The sequence below is a fragment of the Lampetra fluviatilis genome, chromosome 59, assembly GCF_964198595.1.
Source record: "Lampetra fluviatilis chromosome 59, kcLamFluv1.1, whole genome shotgun sequence".
Lineage (NCBI taxonomy): Eukaryota > Metazoa > Chordata > Hyperoartia > Petromyzontiformes > Petromyzontidae > Lampetra > Lampetra fluviatilis.
The window spans coordinates 8589640-8605424 of record NC_136333.1 but is presented as its reverse complement, the minus strand read 5'-3'; the positions used below and the strand labels follow the sequence as shown (position 1 = coordinate 8605424).

The window sequence follows — 15785 nt, the reverse complement described above, 5'->3', positions numbered from 1 at the left end:
TGGTAACACCGCTTTAGCGGGTGACTCCGCACTCGCCTCTTGAGTAGTGCTACTACAGCTCCGCTGCTACCGTGGTGCGTGTCTGTGTGTGTGCGGGCGAGAGAAGAGATGACGAGTACCAGCGGTGTCAAGATCGGCCTTTGTGGATGAGGAGAAGAAGCAGGCTAGTGGGCTACGCTGCTAAAGCGCAGTTGGAGGCAGTCGCTCTCCAGCAACAACGGAGGGCAGAGGAGCGACGCTCACAACGAGCGGAGCACCGAGCGGCTTAAACGCAGCAAGTTGGCACAGTAGGGGGCACAGCTGATGTCTGGCCCAGTCATCTCAGTCAGGCGACCCGTGGCACCTGCTGGGTCTGCCCCGTGACCTCCTGCCAGCGGGCGTTCGACACTTCACGTGGCCTCAAGGTGCACTTGGCCTGGCACAAGCATCGTGGTGACGTCACCGCCACTTAGTGGCGAATGGTGGTTGTTGTTGTGTATGTATGTGTGTGTATGTATATGTGTGTGTGTATGTATGTGTGTATGTATGTATATGTATGTGTGTGTATGTATGTGTGTGTATGTGTGTGTATGTATATGTGTGTGTGTATGTATGTGTGTATATGTATGTATGTGTGTGTATGTATATATGTGTGTGTATGTATATATGTGTGTGTATGTATGTGTGTATGTATATATGTGTGTATGTATATGTGTGTGTATGTATGTGTGTATGTATGTATATGTGCGTGTATGTGTGTGTATGTATATATGTATGTGTGTGTATTGGTTCTCTCACCCCAGGTAGCGTCTTTTGTTCATGCAGCGCGGTTTGCGCTTTGATTGCAGATTCCCTTGAGCAGTATGTGAGAAAGGCGCACCCTGACACAACACAAAGAACAACACAATAATAACAAAACAACAATGACAACAATATTAACAACAACATAATAACAATAACAACAGCAATGACAACAAGAACAACACAACAATAACAACAATAGCATACAACAATACAACGGCAATAATAACAACACAATAATAATAACAACAAGGACAACAACAATCACAACAACACACCAACAAGAACAATACAACAACAATAATAGCAACCATATCAACTCGTAAGGCAGCGCCGCCACTGTCACACAGGGGTCAACAATCGTTCTCGTAGGGAGAGAGAGGACGACTCAGAGAGAGAGAGGACGACTCTGAGAGAGAGAGAGGGCGACTCAGAGAGAGGACGACTCAGAGAGAGGACGACTCAGAGAGAGAGGACGACTCAGAGAGAGAGGACGACTCTGAGAAAGAGAGAGGACGACTCAGAGAGAGAGGACGACTCAGAGAGAGAGGACGACTCAGAGAGAGAGGACGACTCAGAGAGAGGACGACTCAGAGAGAGAGGACGACTCAGAGAGAGAGGACGACTCTGAGAAAGAGAGAGGACGACTCAGAGAGAGAGGACGACTCAGAGAGAGAGGACGACTCAGAGAGAGAGGACGACTCAGAGAGAGAGGACGACTCTGAGAGAGAGAGGACGACTCTGAGAGAGAGAGGACGACTCTGAGAGAGAGAGGACGACTCAGAGAGAGAGGACGACTCAGAGAGAGAGGACGACTCAGAGGCTCCAGGAATAGGAACCACAGACGAGGAGCGGGAAGGCAGCAGCAGTCACGTGGTGCTGGTGAGGAGCCGGCGCGACCGACGATTGTCCAAGCTCTGGGGCCCTCCATATATTCTCAAGTTGGTATCGGCACAATGAGTGAGAGGTTTATACACGTGGGGGGTGGAAACCGGAGCATACGGAGAAACCCCACACGTATGAGCGAGGGGGAAACACTCGATGCCTCTACCGACGGAACAGGTGGAGTCGTTGTTGCTCTAACCGCCTCCTCCTGGCAGGGGGGCAGCTTCTCCTGGCCGCTCACCCACGGCGCGAAGGGAGCAAGTTCCACAACAGGAAGTTCCACAACAGGAAGTTCGACAACAGGAAGTTCCACAACAGGAAGTTCCACAACAGGAAGTTCCACAACAGGAAGTTCCACAACAGGAAGTTCCACAACAGGACGTTCCACAACAGCGCCGTCTGTGTGATCCACCAACCCCCCGCTGCTGCCTCCACAGCGATGAATGTTGACAAGCCGCACAAATACAACCCAAAGACAAAGATCCACCGTATAGCCTTCAGCGGTATGTTGGTACAAGTGTTGTTAGCCAGTAGCAGCACCTATAAAGGCCGGCAGGGGGTGGGTGGCCAGCACAACGCCCGACCGCCTTTGTCTCCCGAGTGGCGATGTTTACACACAGAACTAGGTACTCACTTGAGGCTGAGTCGATCTAGGGGAGGCCCATGACCGGTTCAGATAATCGTCACTGGTGTTGGCCGTGAGCAAGAATCGAACTCGGGTCGCCAGGTTCGTAGCGCAGCGCGCTAACCGCTGCACCACCGCTCTCCACCCACCACACTCACCCACCAAAACACAGCCCCGTGTGTGTATGTCCTTGAGTGCGGTGAGTTCACACTCACCCACTCACCCGCACGCATCCACACCTACTCTCACTCACCCGCACTCACTGACCCACCCACACTCACCCTTGTGGAGCCCCGTGTATCTGTCCTTGAGCACGCTGAGCTCGCGGATGGCTCCGAACTCGCCGAAGATCGACCCCAGCTCCGCCTCGCCCAGGTGCCTGGGGATCTGTCCCACGAAGAGCTTCACTGCGTGCCCATCGCTCGCCGCCTCCCGCGGGGAGGGGGGCCCCAGCAGGCCCCCGGCGGCGGCGGCGCCGTTCACCGGGCTGTTGACGCAGCTGTTGCTGTTGTTGTTGTTGCTGTTGTTGTTGTTGCTGTTGTTGTTGCAGGCACCGAGCATCGCGACCTCCCCCCACGGACCCCCACCCCTCCAAGCGAAGCACGCGGGGCTAAGAAGAGCACGGATATCGCGATACCCGGAGAGGCGAGTGTGAGTGAGTGAGTGTGAGTTAGTGAGTGTGAGTTAGTGAGTGTGAGTGAGTGTGAGTATCTGTGAGTGAGTGTGAGTGTCTGTGAGTGAGTGTGAGTGTCTGTGAGTGAGTGTGAGTGTCTGTGAGTGTGAGTGAGTGTGAGTGAGTGTCAGTGAGTGTCAGTGAGTGAGTGTCAGTGAGTGAGTGTGAGTGAGTGTCAGTGAGTGTGAGTGAGTGTCAGTGAGTGTGAGTGAGTGTCAGTGAGTGTGAGTGAGTGTCAGTGAGTGAGAGTGAGTGAGTGAGTGTCAGTGAGTGTGAGTGAGTGTCAGTGTCAGTGAGTGTGAGTGAGTGTCAGTGAGTGAGTGTGAGTGAGTGTGAGTGAGTGTGAGTGAGTGAGTGTGAGTGAGTGTGAGTGTCAGTGAGTGTGAGTGAGTGTCAGTGAGTGTCAGTGAGTGAGTGTGAGTGAGTGAGTGAGTGTGAGTGAGTGAGTGTCTATGAGTCTCTTTGTGAGTGTGTTAGTAAGCGTCAATATCTGTGAGTGTGCGTTCGTGAGGTTGTGTGAGTGTGTTAATTTGTGTGAGTATGTGTGTGAGTCTATCTATATGTGAGTCTGTGTGTGAGTCTGTGTATGAGTCTGTGTTAGTCTGTGTGGGAGTCTGTGTGCGAGTCTATCTATATGTGAGTCTGTGTGTGAGTCTGTGTATGAGTCTGTGTGTGAGTCTATCTCTGTGTGAGTCTGTGTGGGAGTCGGTGTGTGAGTCTATCTCTATGTGAGTCTGTGTGTGAGTCTGTGTGTGAGTCTGTGTGTGAGTCTATCTCTGTGTGAGTCTGTGTGTGAGTCTATCTCTGTGTGAGTCTGTGTGTGAGTCTGTGTGTGTGAGTCTATCTCTGTGTGAGTCTGTGTGTGTGAGTCTATCTATGTGTGAGTCTGTGTGTGAGTCTATCTCTGTGTGAGTCTGTGTGTGAGTCTGTGTGTGAGTCTGTGTGTGAGTCTCTGTGTGAGTCTATCTATGTGTGAGTCTATCTCTGTGTGAGTCTGTGTGTGAGTCTGTGTGTGAGTCTGTGTGAGTCTATCTCTGTGTGAGTCTGTGTGTGAGTCTATCTCTGTGTGAGTCTGTGTGTGAGTCTGTGTGTGTGAGTCTGTGTGTGTGAGTCTGTGTGAGTCTGTGTGTGAGTCTATCTCTGTGTGAGTCTGTGTGGGAGTCTGTGTGTGAGTCTATCTCTGTGTGAGTCTGTGTGTGAGTCTATCTCTGTGTGAGTCTGTGTGGGAGTCTGTGTGTGAGTCTATCTGTGTGGGAGTCTATCTCTATGTGAGTCTATCTCTGTGTGAGTGTGTGTGTGTGTGCGTCTATCTCTGTATGAGTCTGTGTGTCTGAGTGCGTGCGCGTCTCTGTCTGTATATCTGTGCGTCTGTCTATGTATACACACGTGTGTGTTGGTGTCTGTGTGTCTGTCCGTGTCTGTCTGAGTGGGTGGAGTCGCGTGTCGTCTGTGTGTCTACGTCTCCCGTCTTTCCACACGAGCTGTCTCCACGACAATCAGGCGAGTCTCAGCATCTCTCTCTGGCTCCAAGATAACACGATCACTCTCTCTATCCTGTGTGTGTCTCTCTCTGGCTCCACTATATCACGATCACTCTACCTCTCTATCCTGTGTGTGTCTCTCTCTGGCTCCACTATAACACGATCACTCTCTCTCTCTATCGCTGTCTCTCTGTCGAGCTCTACTATAACACTCTCTTTGTCTATCTCTCTTTAGCTCGACTATAACACTCTCTCTATGTTTCTCTCTTGTATCTCTCTATCGCCACCACACTCTCTAAACCACCACGCTCCCTAGCTGCACGTTACCCACTTTAACGCGCACACACAAACGAACATCTACATATATACGAATACACATTATTCATTACAGTGGATGTAACACACTCGCGTACACGCTCGGCACCACACACGCGCCTCGCTCTCCTCTGTGTGCGCTGTGACGTCATAGCCCCGCTCTATTAAATCGAGACCAAGACAAAGGTACCCCGTGTAGCCTTTTAGCACTCTGTTGGGGGCAAGTGCTGTTCGCGAGTAGCAGCAGCATCTATGAAGGCAGGCCCGGCACACGAGGGGGTGAGTGGCCAGCACCACGCCTGGACGCCTTTGTCTCCCCAGTGGTGATGTTTGCACATCACACCAGGTACTCATTTGAGGCTGAGTCGACCTAGGAGAAGGCCCAGTGCCGGTTCAGAAGATCGAGACTGGTGTTGATGGCCGTGAACGGGAATCGAACTCGGGTCTCTGCCGAGTTAGTAATGTAGCTCACTATCCGCTACACTCCCCAGAGCCAGACACACAGACAACGTCGACACACACTCACACCCCACGCGCCCAACACTCCCTCTGCTCCTGTGCGTCCGTGTCTGTCGCTGTCCAGGGTGCTGAACGTACCCAGATCACGTGATCCACACGTACAGTACGTGCCAATATTGTACTCTACGTGACAACACCAGGACAGCAGCCGACTGCTGTGTGTGTGGCTTAATGGACAGTGATTATTATCTCAACCGGCCCTGGGCCTTCCCTAGGTCGACTCAGCCTCAAATAAGTACCCGGTGTGGTGCGAAAGCAACGGCACTGGGGAGACAAAGGCGGCCAGGCGTTGCTTTTTTGGCGGCCACACTATCCCTTCGTGTGAGTCGTGCCGGCCTTAAAGATACAGTAGACGTTATATCCAACAGCACTTGCCTTGCCAGTCTGTTCAAAGGCTACACGGGGGACCTTTGTTTTTGCTGAGGCGCCACGCGGATTTGTATTTGAAGAGTGACAGATGGATGGAGACGGGCGAGAGAGAGAGGGGGGCGAGAGAGATAAGAGAGTGGGTTTGGATTGGGCCAGACTAAGTCTGAAGTTAATGATTCGCAGAGAGCCCGCGATTAAACGGGAATTGTAAGACCGGTGTCACAAAGGGGCCACACACAGACACCCAGAGAGAGACAATCGTTTTTATTTTACCAGGTAAGGCCCCACCACGGAGCTATCTAGTTTTTTTTTCAGGAGCGACCTAGATATCACAAATGAGAGCTTAACGAAGGGGTTCATCGTCACGTGGACATTTATAGCAGCAGCCAAATACTCTGAATTTATGTTTCTAAATGTTGAGGGAAAAACCGGAGGACCCCGGAGAAAAATCCACGCGACCACGGGGAGACAGCGAGAGAGAGAGGCACGCAGACTCCACGTATAAAGCAGGCGTCAGGGTCGGGATCGAACCCACGACCTCCTGTATACCAGGCGAGGTAGTTAACATCTCCTAGCCACCCTGATGATGATAAGAGAGAGAGACACGCAAACTCCAAATATACAGTAGCAGGCGTCAGGGTCGGGATCGAACCCACGACCTCCTGTAGACCAGGCGAGGGAGTGAACATCGCGCACCGTGGCGCCCGCACACACCGATGTACAGTGACAATCAGAGACACACACACAGACTCGCATCAACGCACACAGACTCGCATCAATGCACACAGACTCGCATCAATGCACACAGACTCGCACAAACGGTCCCACGCAGAGACCTATTAAGAGACTCACACACACATGGAGACAAACATCCCCCGTATAGCCTCAACAGACTTGTGGGGAAATTTCTGTCAGTGAGCAGCTATTAAGGCCGGCTCAGCAAGCGATGAGGTGGGGTCGCCAGGTTCATTCCCGGCCGCCTTTGTCTCCCCAATGGCGATGTTTTCACATCGTGCCAGGTACTCATTTGAGGCTAAGTCGACCTAGGGGAGGCCCAAGACCGGTTGTAGCGCCGTGAGTGGGAATCGAACTATGGTCGTCAGGTTCATAGCGCAGCGCGCGAAACGCGACACTACCGCTCCACACACACAAAGATCCCCTGTATAGCCTCGACAGACTTATGGGGACACGTACTGTTAGCGGGTAGCACCTATGAAGGCCGGCACGGTACATAAGGGGCTGGGTGGCCAGCACGACGCCGGACGGCCTTTGTCTCCCCAGTGGTGATGTTTTTACACACCGCATCAGGTACTAATTTGAGGCTGAGTCAGCCTCGGGGAAGTCCATGACCAGTTCAGATAATAGCCAGTAGTGTTGGTCGTGAGCGAAAATCAATCTCGGGTCGCCGGGTTCGTAGCGTAGCGCACTAACCGCTACCACCACCACCACCATACGCATTCACACACGCATACACTCATATACATATTCACACACAACATCATCAACCGCCATTAAATGGTGGTGACGTCACTACGACGCTTTTGCCAGGCAATGTGCACGTTGTGGCTTTTGCCAGGCAATGTGCACGTTGTGGCCATGTAAAGTGTCGAACGGCCGCTGGCAGGAGGTCACGGGCAGACCCAGCAGGTGCCATGGGTCGACTGACTTGAGATGACTGAGATGACTGGCCGATGCACCACCTGTGCCCCCTACTGTGCCAACTTGCTGCGCTTTATCCATCCGGCGCTCCACTCGTTGTTGTGAGCGTCGCTTCTCTTCCAATCACTCCAGACCAGGTGCCATGCACATTCACACTCACACGCGGATTACACATTCCCCCCAGCCCCCACCCACCCACCCACGGGCTGCGCGTGTGCCTCCGGTTACCATGGACACCGCTCTTTATTCTGGCTCCTCAACTCGTCTCCTTGGTAACGGAGAATCACTGCCACCGCCTGCGCCCCCTCGTACAGCCAGCGTGTGCCTGTGTGTGTCTGTGTCTCTAGGTGTGTGTGTGTCCTTGTCTCTAAGTCTGTGTGTGTCTCTAAGTCTGTGTGTCTAAGTCTGTGTGTGTCTCTAAGTCTGTGTGTGTCTGTGTCTCTAAGTCTGTGTGTGTGTCTAAGTCTGTGTGTCTCTAAGTCTGTGTGTGTCTGTGTCTCTAAGTCTGTGTGTGTTTCTAAGTCTGTGTCTGTGTATCTAAGCCTGTGTGTGTGTCTAAGTCTGTGTGTGTCTCTAAGTCTGTGTGTGTCTCTAAGTCTGTGTGTGTCTCTAAGTCTGTGTGTGTGTCTAAGTCTGTGTGTGTCTGTGTCTCTAAGTCTGTGTGTGTCTCTAAGTCTGTGTGTCTCTTTGTCTCTGGGTCTGTGTCTTTGTCTCTAAGTCTGTGTGTGTCTTTGTCTCTAAGTCTGTGTGTGTCTCTAAGTCTGTGTGTCTCTTTGTCTCTGGGTCTGTGTCTTTGTCTCTAAGTCTGTGTGTGTCTTTGTCTCTAAGTCTGTGTCTGTCTGTGTGTGGGGGGGAGCGATAGTGTAGCGGTTCGCGTGCAGCGCTACGAACCCGGCGACCCGAGTTCGATCCCGCTCACGGACAACACCGGTGGCGATTATCTGAACCCGTCCTGGGCCTCCCCTAGGTCGACTCAGCCGTAATTGAATACCTGGTTGGGTTTGTAAACATCGCCACTGGGAAGACAAAGGCGGTCGGGCGTGGTGCTGACCAACCACCCCATCGTATGCCGTTCCGGCCGCTATAGGTGCTCGCTAACAGCACTTTCTCTAACAGTCTGTTAAGGCTACGCGGGGGATCTTTGTCTCGAAGTCGAGATGGCCGATCCCAAGATATTTGGGGTCGATTCCAAAATCTGATCGGATCTCGGGAATCCTTAAATCGATGTACATTGCGATTCCGATTCCACCCCCCCCCCCCCCTTTACTCTCCAAACGCATTCTCAAACAACGCCTTTGTTTTTAATTGTAGCTGCATTAATAATTATGCACCAGCAATTTAATAATTAAGCGATATAAACTAGCTACTGCATATACAGTCACATAATAAACATTAACGGAAGGTTATCCATATGTTGTGGTACCTGCATGTTCATCACATACCTTAGGATATGGACATTACGTCAATGTATTGAACGCCTAACAATAAAGTTATGACAATAGCCACCAATACATTATTATAAGTAAACTAACCACCTCGCACGAGTAATGCATCTCTTCACCTCAAGATTGCAGTGAACCTGACCCAAATCACTGAATTAGTTCAATACAAACTCCGTAGGGCAGAACATTCACGATGGCAGACTCCAATGTCCATTCCAGATTGGGGATCGATCGAGGGAGTTGGAGTCGATTCCCAATTCGTGGGGAAACAAAGAGAGAATCGATTCCGAACGCTCACTACACCGATCTCGAATCGATTCTTCTCGGATCGACTTTGGTTGTTCACGTGCATGTATGTTACACGTATGTTGTATGTATGTTGAACTTCTTTCGCACGGTACGTGGCCAACCGCGGTAATATGAGGTGCGGGGAGGTGAAGGACAACAATTTAAACACCACAGTCAGCAGTTCTAAATGCGCGAGTTTGTCATTATCGATGATGATGATTATTTAAAAGTGCATCACAGCTCGCAGCGGCTTCCCAAGTAAGAGCGCGTTCCAGACGGCCGCAGGAGCGGCATCTGAATGCGCCACGCGATGATGACGGTGATCGTCTCCATCTCTCGTCTCTCTGCGTCTCCCCTCACGCCCCGTGCAACCTGCTCCACAGCTTGCCCTCGACTCCGACTCCTTGGGCGGCCAGAGAGCGGTGACTGACACGCAGTCGTCTTCGCCCCCTCCCTGCATCTCACCTCCATCACTCCCCTCCAACACCATCTCCCTCCAATCCCCCCCTCTACCTCACCCCTCCAACACCATCTCCCTCCAACCCCCCCCCCCTCTACCTCACCCCTCCAACACCATCTCCCTTCAACCCCCCCCCCCTCTACCTCACCCCTCCAACACCATCTCCCTTCAACCCCCCCTCTACCTTACCCCTCCAACACCATCTCCCTTCAACCCCCCCCTCTACCTCACCCCTCCAACACCATCTCCCTCCAACCCCCCCCCCTCTACCTCACCCCTCCAACACCATCTCCCTTCAACCCCCCCCCCCCCTCTACCTCACCCCTCCAACACCATCTCCCTTCAACCCCCCCTCTACCTCACCCCTCCAACACCATCTCCCTTCAACCCCCCCTCTACCTCACCCCTCCAACACCATCTCCCTTCAACCCCCCCTCTACCTCACCCCTCCAACACCATCTCCCTCCAACCCCCCCCCCTCTACCTCACCCTCCAACACCATCTCCCTTCAACCCCCCCCTCTACCTTACCCCTCCAACACCATCTCCCTCCAATCCCCCCCCCCCTCTACCTCACCCCTCCAACACCATCTCCCTCCAACCCCCCCCCTCTACCTCACCCCTCCAACACCATCTCCCTTCAATCCCCCCCCCTCTACCTCACCCCTCAAACACCATCTCCCTCCAATCCCCCCCCCCTCTACCTCACCCCTCCAACACCATCTCCCTTCAACCCCCCCTCTACCTCACCCCTCCAACACCATCTCCCTTCAACCCCCCCCCTCTACCTCACCCCTCCAACACCATCTCCCTCCAATCCCCCCCCTCTACCTCACCCCTCCAACACCATCTCCCTTCAACACCCCCCCTCTACCTCACCCCTCCAACACCATCTCCCTCAACCCCCCCCCCCTCTACCTCACCCCTCCAACACCATCTCCCTTCAACCCCCCCCCCTCTACCTCACCCCTCCAACACCATCTCCCTTCAACCCCCCCCCCTCTACCTCACCCCTCCAACACCATCTCCCTCCAATCCCCCCCCTCTACCTCACCCCTCCAACACCATCTCCCTTCAACCCCCCCCCCCTCTACCTCACCCCTCCAACACCATCTCCCTCCAATCCCCCCCCCTCTACCTCACCCCTCCAACACCATCTCCCTTCAACCCCCCCCCCCTCTACCTCACCCCTCCAACACTATCTCCCTTCAACCCCCCCCCCCCTCTACCTCACCCCTCCAACACCATCTCCCTCCAATCCCCCCCTCTACCTCACCCCTCCAACACCATCTCCCTTCAACCCCCCCCTCTACCTCACCCCTCCAACACCATCTCCCTCCAATCCCCCCCCCCTCTACCTCACCCCTCCAACACCATCTCCCTTCAATCCCCCCCCCCTCTACCTCACCCCTCCAACACCATCTCCCTTCAACCCCCCCCCTCTACCTCACCCCTCCAACACCATCTCCCTCCAATCCCCCCCCTCTACCTCACCCCTCCAACACCATCTCCCTCCAACCCCCCCCCCTCTACCTCACCCCTCCAACACCATCTCCCTCCAACCCCCCCTCTACCTCACCCCTCCAACACCATCTCCCTCCAATCCCCCCCCCTCTACCTCACCCCTCCAACACCATCTCCCTTCAACCCCCCCCTCTACCTCACCCCTCCAACACCATCTCCCTTCAACCCCCCCTCTACCTCACCCCTCCAACACCATCTCCCTCCAACCCCCCCCCTCTACCTCACCCCTCCAACACCATCTCCCTTCAACCCCCCCCCCTCTACCTCACCCCTCCAACACCATCTCCCTTCAACCCCCCCTCTACCTCACCCCTCCAACACCATCTCCCTCCAACCCCCCCCCTCTACCTTACCCCTCCAACACCATCTCCCTCCAATCCCCCCCCCCTCTACCTCACCCCTCCCAACACCATCTCCCTTCAACCCCCCCCTCTACCTCACCCCTCCAACACCATCTCCCTCCAACCCCCCCCTCTACCTCACCCCTCCAACACCATCTCCCTTCAACCCCCCCTCTACCTTACCCCTCCAACACCATCTCCCTCCAATCCCCCCCCCCCTCTACCTCACCCCTCCAACACCATCTCCCTCCAACCCCCCCCCTCTACCTCACCCCTCCAACACCATCTCCCTTCAATCCCCCCCCCTCTACCTCACCCCTCCAACACCATCTCCCTCCAATCCCCCCCCCTCTACCTCACCCCTCCAACACCATCTCCCTCCAATCCCCCCCCCCTCTACCTCACCCCTCCAACACCATCTCCCTTCAACCCCCCCCTCTACCTCACCCCTCCAACACCATCTCCCTTCAACCCCCCCCCTCTACCTCACCCCTCCAACACCATCTCCCTCCAATCCCCCCCCTCTACCTCACCCCTCCAACACCATCTCCCTTCAACACCCCCCCTCTACCTCACCCCTCCAACACCATCTCCCTTCAACCCCCCCCCCTCTACCTCACCCCTCCAACACCATCTCCCTTCAACCCCCCCCCCTCTACCTCACCCCTCCAACACCATCTCCCTTCAACCCCCCCCCCCTCTACCTCACCCCTCCAACACCATCTCCCTCCAATCCCCCCCCCCTCTACCTCACCCCTCCAACACCATCTCCCTTCACCCCCCCCCCCCTCTACCTCACCCCTCCAACACCATCTCCCTTCAACCCCCCCCCCCTCTACCTCACCCCTCCAACACCATCTCCCTCCAATCCCCCCCCTCTACCTCACCCCTCCAACACCATCTCCCTTCAACCCCCCCCCCCCTCTACCTCACCCCTCCAACACCATCTCCCTTCAACCCCCCCCCCTCTACCTCACCCCTCCAACACCATCTCCCTTCAACCCCCCCCCCCTCTACCTCACCCCTCCAACACCATCTCCCTCCAATCCCCCCCCTCTACCTCACCCCTCCAACACCATCTCCCTTCAACCCCCCCCCCTCTACCTCACCCCTCCAACACCATCTCCCTCCAATCCCCCCCCCCTCTACCTCACCCCTCCAACACCATCTCCCTTCAACCCCCCCCCCTCTACCTCACCCCTCCAACACCATCTCCCTTCAACCCCCCCCCTCTACCTCACCCCTCCAACACCATCTCCCTCCAATCCCCCCCTCTACCTCACCCCTCCAACACCATCTCCCTTCAACCCCCCCCCCTCTACCTCACCCCTCCAACACCATCTCCCTCCAATCCCCCCCCCCTCTACCTCACCCCTCCAACACCATCTCCCTTCAACCCCCCCCCCTCTACCTCACCCCTCCAACACCATCTCCCTTCAACCCCCCCCCCTCTACCTCACCCCTCCAACACCATCTCCCTCCAATCCCCCCCCTCTACCTCACCCCTCCAACACCATCTCCCTTCAACCCCCCCCTCTACCTCACCCCTCCAACACCATCTCCCTCCAATCCCCCCCCCCTCTACCTCACCCCTCCAACACCATCTCCCTTCAATCCCCCCCCCTCTACCTCACCCCTCCAACACCATCTCCCTTCAACCCCCCCCCTCTACCTCACCCCTCCAACACCATCTCCCTCCAATCCCCCCCTCTACCTCACCCCTCCAACACCATCTCCCTCCAACCCCCCCCCCCTCTACCTCACCCCTCCAACACCATCTCCCTCCAACCCCCCCTCTACCTCACCCCTCCAACACCATCTCCCTCCAATCCCCCCCCCCTCTACCTCACCCCTCCAACACCATCTCCCTTCAACCCCCCCTCTACCTCACCCCTCCAACACCATCTCCCTTCAACCCCCCCTCTACCTCACCCCTCCAACACCATCTCCCTCCAATCCCCCCCCTCTACCTCACCCCTCCAACACCATCTCCCTCCAACCCCCCCCCCCTCTACCTCACCCCTCCAACACCATCTCCCTCCAACCCCCCCCTCTACCTCACCCCTCCAACACCATCTCCCTCCAATCCCCCCCCCTCTACCTCACCCCTCCAACACCATCTCCCTTCAACCCCCCCTCTACCTCACCCCTCCAACACCATCTCCCTTCAACCCCCCCCTCTACCTCACCCCTCCAACACCATCTCCCTCCAACCCCCCCCCTCTACCTCACCCCTCCAACACCATCTCCCTTCAACCCCCCCCTCTACCTTACCCCTCCAACACCATCTCCCTCCAATCCCCCCCCCCCTCTACCTCACCCCTCCAACACCATCTCCCTCCAACCCCCCCCCTCTACCTCACCCCTCCAACACCATCTCCCTTCAACCCCCCCTCTACCTCACCCCTCCAACACCATCTCCCTTCAACCCCCCCCTCTACCTCACCCCTCCAACACCATCTCCCTCCAATCCCCCCCTCTACCTCACCCCTCCAACACCATCTCCCTTCAACACCCCCCCCCTCTACCTCACCCCTCCAACACCATCTCCCTTCAACCCCCCCCCTCTACCTCACCCCTCCAACACCATCTCCCTTCAACCCCCCCCCCTCTACCTCACCCCTCCAACACCATCTCCCTTCAACACCCCCCCCTCTACCTCACCCCTCCAACACCATCTCCCTTCAACCCCCCCCTCTACCTCACCCCTCCAACACCATCTCCCTCCAATCCCCCCCCTCTACCTCACCCCTCCAACACCATCTCCCTTCAACACCCCCCCCTCTACCTCACCCCTCCAACACCATCTCCCTTCAACCCCCCCCCTCTACCTCACCCCTCCAACACCATCTCCCTTCAACCCCCCCCCTCTACCTCACCCCTCCAACACCATCTCCCTCCAATCCCCCCCCCTCTACCTCACCCCTCCAACACCATCTCCCTTCAACACCCCCCCCTCTACCTCACCCCTCCAACACCATCTCCCTTCAACCCCCCCCCCTCTACCTCACCCCTCCAACACCATCTCCCTTCAATCCCCCCCCCTCTACCTCACCCCTCCAACACCATCTCCCTCCAATCCCCCCCCCTCTACCTCACCCCTCCAACACCATCTCCCTTCAACCCCCCCCCTCTACCTCACCCCTCCAACACCATCTCCCTTCAACCCCCCCCTCTACCTCACCCCTCCAACACCATCTCCCTTCAACACCCCCCCTCTACCTCACCCCTCCAACACCATCTCCCTCCAATCCCCCCCCCTCTACCTCACCCCTCCAACACCATCTCCCTCCAATCCCCCCCTCTACCTCACCCCTCCAACACCATCTCCCTCCAATCCCCCCCCCTCTACCTCACCCCTCCAACACCATCTCCCTCCAATCCCCCCCCCTCTACCTCACCCCTCCAACACCATCTCCCTCCAATCCCCCCCTCTACCTCACCCCTCCAACACCATCTCCCTCCAATCCCCCCCACCCCTCCAACACCATCTCCCTCCAATCCCCCCCTCTACCTCACCCCTCCAACACCATCTCCCTCCAATCCCCCCCTCTACCTCACCCCTCCAACACCATCTCCCTCCAATCCCCCCCCCTCTACCTCACCCCTCCAACACCATCTCCCTCCAATCCCCCCCTCTACCTCACCCCTCCAACACCATCTCCCTCCAATCCCCCCCTCTACCTCACCCCTCCAACACCATCTCCCTCCAATCCCCCCCTCTACCTCACCCCTCCAACACCATCTCCCTCCAATCCCCCCCTCTACCTCACCCCTCCCTGTCTCCTCCCACTCCCTCCCCTACCCCCCATCTGCTCCATCTCCCTCTTTTGAAGCTCGACTCCCGCCCTCCCTCCTTGACGTGCCTCGACCTGGCAGAGGGACACGCCTCCTCCTAGACAGCCGCCCACGGCTGTGGAGCAGGGAGAGTGGAGCAGGGAGAGTGGGGCAGGGAGTGTGGGGCAGGGAGAGTGGAGCAGGGAGAGTGGAGCAGGGAGAGTGGGGCAGGGAGTGTGGGGCAGGGAGAGTGGAGCAGGGAGAGTGGAGCAGGGAGAGTGGGGCAGGGAGTGTGGAGCAGGGAGAGTGGGGCAGGGAGAGTGGAGCAGGGAGTGTGGGGCAGGGAGAGTGGGGCAGGGAGAGTGGAGCAGGGAGAGTGGGGCAGGGAGTGTGGAGCAGGGAGTGTGGGGCAGGGAGTGTGGAGCAGGGAGAGTGGGGCAGGGAGAGTGGAGCAGGGAGTGTGGGGCAGGGAGAGTGGGGCAGGGAGTGTGGAGCAGGGAGAGTGGAGCAGGGAGAGTGGGGCAGGGAGTGTGGAGCAGGGAGAGTGGAGCAGGGAGAGTGGAGCAGGGAGAGTGGGGCAGGGAGAGTGGAGCAGGGAGAGTGGAGCAGGGAGAGTGGAGCAGGGAGTGTGGGGCAGGGAGTGTGGAG

At 56.4% G+C, this 15785-nt stretch overlaps 1 protein-coding gene across 6 annotated transcripts in view; it reads right to left on the bottom strand.

The window, feature by feature from the left end:
- The window catches only part of LOC144950879 (CUGBP Elav-like family member 3-A), a 42828-nt gene extending 37728 nt beyond the window's left edge, over nucleotides 1-5100 (bottom strand). For 4 of the 6 annotated variants that reach the window (XM_078881042.1, XM_078881043.1, XM_078881041.1 and 1 more), the window contains exons 1-3: nucleotides 4950-5099; nucleotides 2572-2900; nucleotides 778-860 (exon numbers count right to left, since the gene is read on the bottom strand). In XM_078881042.1, the coding sequence (XP_078737168.1) occupies nucleotides 778-860; nucleotides 2572-2851 (363 nt within the window). In that variant the 5' untranslated portion in view covers nucleotides 2852-2900; nucleotides 4950-5099. Of the gene's footprint in view, nucleotides 1-777; nucleotides 861-2571; nucleotides 4926-4949 lie in introns of those variants that run through there. The other 2 variants (XM_078881045.1, XM_078881046.1) reach the window with 2 other exon arrangements.
- Between the last annotated feature and the right edge of the window lie 10685 nt (nucleotides 5101-15785).